Source organism: Octodon degus, unplaced genomic scaffold (genome assembly GCF_000260255.1).
Source record: "Octodon degus isolate 3935 unplaced genomic scaffold, OctDeg1.0 scaffold00216, whole genome shotgun sequence".
Lineage (NCBI taxonomy): Eukaryota > Metazoa > Chordata > Mammalia > Rodentia > Octodontidae > Octodon > Octodon degus.
Genome location: NW_004524792.1, coordinates 726368 through 730748, shown reverse-complemented (window position 1 = coordinate 730748; position 4381 = coordinate 726368). Strand labels below are relative to the sequence as shown.

The following is a 4381-nucleotide window of genomic DNA, read 5'->3' as shown; positions in this document are numbered from 1 at the left end:
GCTCCAGGGGCCACTGCAGAGGAGAGCCAAGAGGCCTCCTGTCTTTGGGGCGTCCTGGAATGATGGCCTGCAGGTCATCACCAGTGTTTCCTGGTGAGCTTTCCTGGGTGGCATCAGAGGAACCAGAGGGGGCATGAGCTCCTGCCTGCAGGGGATGAACATTATCAAGAATTACGGGTCTGCAAGGCCAGTGTCTTCTGCGCATCTCCACGTGCCTTAATACAGTGCCGTGGCGCACATGTGCAGGGACGGGAACCACTGCCCTTAGATGCTGGGAGGCTTCTCTGCCCAGTGTGGACGTCTTGCCAGGCAGACGGCTCTCTCGATTCCAAAACACATATCACTGTGGTGAAACTAAGACAGATGGGGATTTTCTCAGAGTATTTATTGGGAATGCAAAATTCCACAGGAATACACAGCACCTTGGCTTGGTGAACCAAGCAGACGGAGGGAAGGAAATCTCGCACGGCCCCAGGCTGATGGAAGGAAGCTTCCTGGAGGAAAGGGTCACATACATGTTTCTTTTGAGTGACACTGGGAAATGGGCCCAACGCCGATCACACGCTGGGCAGGAGCTCTACCACGAGCTGCGCCGCTGCCCCTGAGGAAAGATACTTGGACAGATTCCATGAAGTGGCACGGTGTGGCCGAAGGCACTCGGGTCAGCCCACAGGAGGCCCCTCTCTGATGGAGAGCACTGTGAAGCGGCTCTGAGCAGAGTTTAATATTAACCAGCTGGCCTTTCGTATTTACCTGTGAATCTGTCCAAGGCCTGGGTCCTTGTCTGGAGATGGGCAGAGGACTCATAGTAAGTGAACCTCTGCGAGTCATTGGTCCCTGCGAGGCCTATATTGCCCATGAAGCCTCAGTGGATCAGACAAAGTTGGCTCCAACCTCAGTTAAGTGGATAAATACCGTGGCTGCTGGCATCTCACTCCTGAGTGGAGGCCTTCATGGAAATAACACAGTTCTGCCAAATTAACACAATGTCTTACTTGGAGAAGCCCTTGAGCGGACTTCCAAAGTCCTCCCAAGATCCTTCGCAGATTCTCACCTTTCTTTAGTAGTCCCCTCCCTTGCTTTGATAGCTAAATAAATATGGGCTGCCCAGAGAAGATTTTTGTCTTAGCCCCCAGAAAAATCTCAAATTCTATTAGAGGGTTTTGATCCTCCTGGGGCACACAAATCATACCACTTGGCTCTTTATGTAAAGCTTCTCTGTCCACTCACTTGGGACACTGCAGGCCTGATCAGTCTGCAGTAACTAAGGGGCAATATTAATGCGTTAGCTCCCCCCAGGAAAGATGGGGCGATGTGAACTGGGATATCCACAGATGGAAGTGCAGGTGGGGCTCATGTTGCAGCGAGGAGGGAGAGGGGATATCTGGCAGGAGGTGGACGGGGACATTTGCCAGTGTGCGGCCCTTTGCAGAAGAGGCTAGCATGGTCATGAGGAGACTGCTAGCAGCTGCTCATGGTGAGCACTAAGGTTTGGATGATTTGTTCCTCAAAGGTTCACATGTTGGCACCTGGGCTCCAGAGTGGTGGTGCTGAGAGGTGCTGGGCCTCAAGAGGCGGGGCCTAGTGGATCTTGGTTAGGGTATTGAGAAGTTGCATTTGGAGGAGATGAAGGTAGTTCTCAAAAGACCTTAAACTGGTTCTCTTGAGAGCATTGTTGTCCCCCCACCCCCGTCCTTGTAAGACAGGGTCTTTGTATGTAGTTGAGGCTGGACTTGAGCTCACTTTGTAGCCCAGGCTGGTCTTGAACTCACAACAATCCTGGTTAGCCTCTTGAGTGCTATGAGTATAGGTATGCACCACCATACTTGGCTTGAGAGGGTTTTAAAAGAGAAGAAGTTTAGCGCTTCCACTTGTTCTGGGTTTTCATGTCCCCACATGAGCTCTCCTTCTTGATGTCTCCATCCACCATGAGCCATTTGCCAGAGCTGAATGGAGGCTGTTGTCACACCCTTGCTCAGAGATGTGAGCTAAAGAAATCTCTTTATAAAGCACTCAGCCTCAGATATTTTGCTATCGTAACAGAACATAGACAGAAACAATGAGTGAGTCATAAAGAGAAAGCAGGGGCTGAAGAATCCTGCATGGAAATTCTAGAAGAGTAGAGTTATGTTACCCACCCTGGACAGGCCTTTCAGCAGAGTACAGCTCAGGGCAGCAGGACAGAGTGGGCCTTGGGACAGCCCCCACCCTGGGTTTGTGACTTGGAGTGAGCTACGTAATTTGTAAGGTGCTGATCATAATGGTATTTACCTCAGTGGTTTGAAGTGCTTCAGGAAATAATGCCGAGGATTGTGTATCTGCGGACCCAGGCAGTGTGGCCAGCAGCATGAGGCCACCATGAAGTTCTCTGATATTGCTGGTGGTAGTACTGATACAGGAAATCAACTGTAAAGTGCTACCTGAATATAATTTTGATGTTAGCTTGCATAGGTTGGAAAACATTGGAAGGTACATTCTCCACCCAGAGGCATCTATGAAGGAGCAGGAGTGGGTATAGAAAAGGAGCTGGAGATGGAAAATGCTCAAGCTGGAGCCCCAGAAAAGCCAGAAATAAGACCTGACACCCAAGAAGAAGCACACGAAGGTGACACCAATGGTAAGTGGGCTGGGGTACGGGGTGTGCTCTTGGGAAGTGGGGCAGCGCCATGCTGATGAATGAATGATGCATTGGGATCACACCCCGCTGAGCCTTCTGCGGGTGAAACTACTTTACACACTGTTCCTCAGACTGCATTCGTGGTCTATAAGAATGACATCACGCTTTCTTGAAGTAGATCATCAAACGTTTTTTGTTTCTTTTGCATTTTTATTTTATCTATTTACTTTTTTGTACAGAAAGCCCACTACAGGTTCCATCCAGCAATGTGGCTCTTCGGGTCCCAGAGGTCTTGAACACAGCACAAGCCAAGGGGAAGAAGGGCTTTCTCCCTGTGGCTAGCAACACACTCCACTTGTCCATAGAGGAGTCTGAGTTCCCACAGAAGGACAGTGATGTCCCCAAGTTCCCAGAAAACATCACGCATCACAAGAAAGGCAAGATCTCTGGATCTTCAGCTAAAACCACACAGCCCAAGCATAGCAACACCCCCAATTCCTTGGTGAAAACCACCCACCCCAAACAGGGGAACACCCCCAAGTCCTCAGAGGAAACCATCCAATCCAAAGAGTATAATACCCCCACATCCTCAGAGGAAACAACTCAGGCCAAAGAGGGTAACACTGCCAAGTTCTCAAAGACGACCAACCAGTTCAACCCAGGGAACATCCTCAAGACCTCAGAGAAAATCAGCCAGTTCAACCCGGGAAAAATCCTCAAGGCTTCCGAGAAAACCAATGAGTTCAACCCAGGGAACATCCCCAAGGCCTCAGAGAAAACCAATCAGTTCAACCCAGGGAGAATCCTCAGGGCCTCCGAGAAAACCAATGAGTTCAACCCGGGGCACACCCTCAAGGCCTCAGCAAACACTATCCAGTCCAAACACAGTAACATCCCCAAGTCCTTAACAAGAAATACCCAGCCTAAACAAGAGAGTATTCCCAAATCTTTAGAAAGTAAAATCCAATCTAGAGAAGGTGACATCCCCAAGCCCTCAGAAGAAACCGCTCAGCCCAGGGAGGACAAAATCCCTAAGTCTTCAGAGGAAACCAAGGAGCCCAAGGAGGGTGACATCCCCAAGCCGTCAGAGGAAACCCCAGAGCCCAAGGAAGACGCCAAAGAAGAATCAGTGGAGCTCCCTGAGGAGGACATGGTGAAGGTGATCATGGGCAAGGACGACTTCAAGGAGGCACTCAAGGAGGCTGGGGAGAAGCTGGTGGCCGTGGACTTCTCAGCCACATGGTGCGGGCCCTGCAGGACTATCCGGCCACTTTTCCATTTGCTCTCTCTGAAGCACAACGATGTTGTGTTCCTGGAAGTGGATGTCGATGACTGTGAGGAGCTGGTGAAAGAGTGTGAGGTCATTTGTCTCCCAACCTTTCACTTTTATCAAAATGAGGAAAAGGTGGGTGAGCTTTGTGGCGCCCATAATGAAAAACTCGAAGCAATTATTACAGAATTAAAGTAACCATATATTCTAAAAGCATTGTGAACTTCAGGTTATAGCTTATGTTTTTATTCTTAATTTGCAAAATAGAACAACTATAACAGATTATGTCTAAATGACACAGCTTTTTAAGTTGTGAGTGTAAAGACTGGCCTTTCAGGGCACAGGGCAGCACAGCATGTTGTGACCAGGGCTCTGACGACAGAAGAGAGGTCAGAAAGTCTCTGGGCGGAGATCAGAAGCCCTCTTCTCCATTGTTTTTCCAATCGACTTTGAAAGTTCTGCTCACTAAATGTTTGCAGCCACATTAAATTTCA

General features: G+C 49.3%; 1 protein-coding gene across 1 annotated transcript; it reads left to right on the top strand.

Annotated features, from left to right (window-relative positions):
- Positions 1 to 2235: 2235 nt before the first annotated feature.
- On the top strand, positions 2236 to 4085 carry Txndc2 (thioredoxin domain containing 2). Its single transcript, XM_012517811.2, has 2 exons — positions 2236 to 2617; positions 2857 to 4085. The coding sequence occupies exons 1-2, from the start codon at positions 2533 to 2535 to the stop codon at positions 4083 to 4085; spliced, it is 1314 nt and encodes a 437-aa protein (XP_012373265.1). The 5' UTR covers positions 2236 to 2532.
- Positions 4086 to 4381: the final 296 nt, after the last annotated feature.

Excerpts from the sequence above, each read along its gene's own strand:
- Txndc2 (XM_012517811.2), top strand. The coding sequence starts at position 2,533 with ATGGAAAATGCTCAAGCTGGAGCCCCAGAAAAGCCAGAAATAAGACCT. Across the intron at positions 2,618-2,856 it reads ACACGAAGGTGACACCAATG|AAAGCCCACTACAGGTTCCA; the intron begins GTAAGTGGGCTG and ends TTTTTTGTACAG.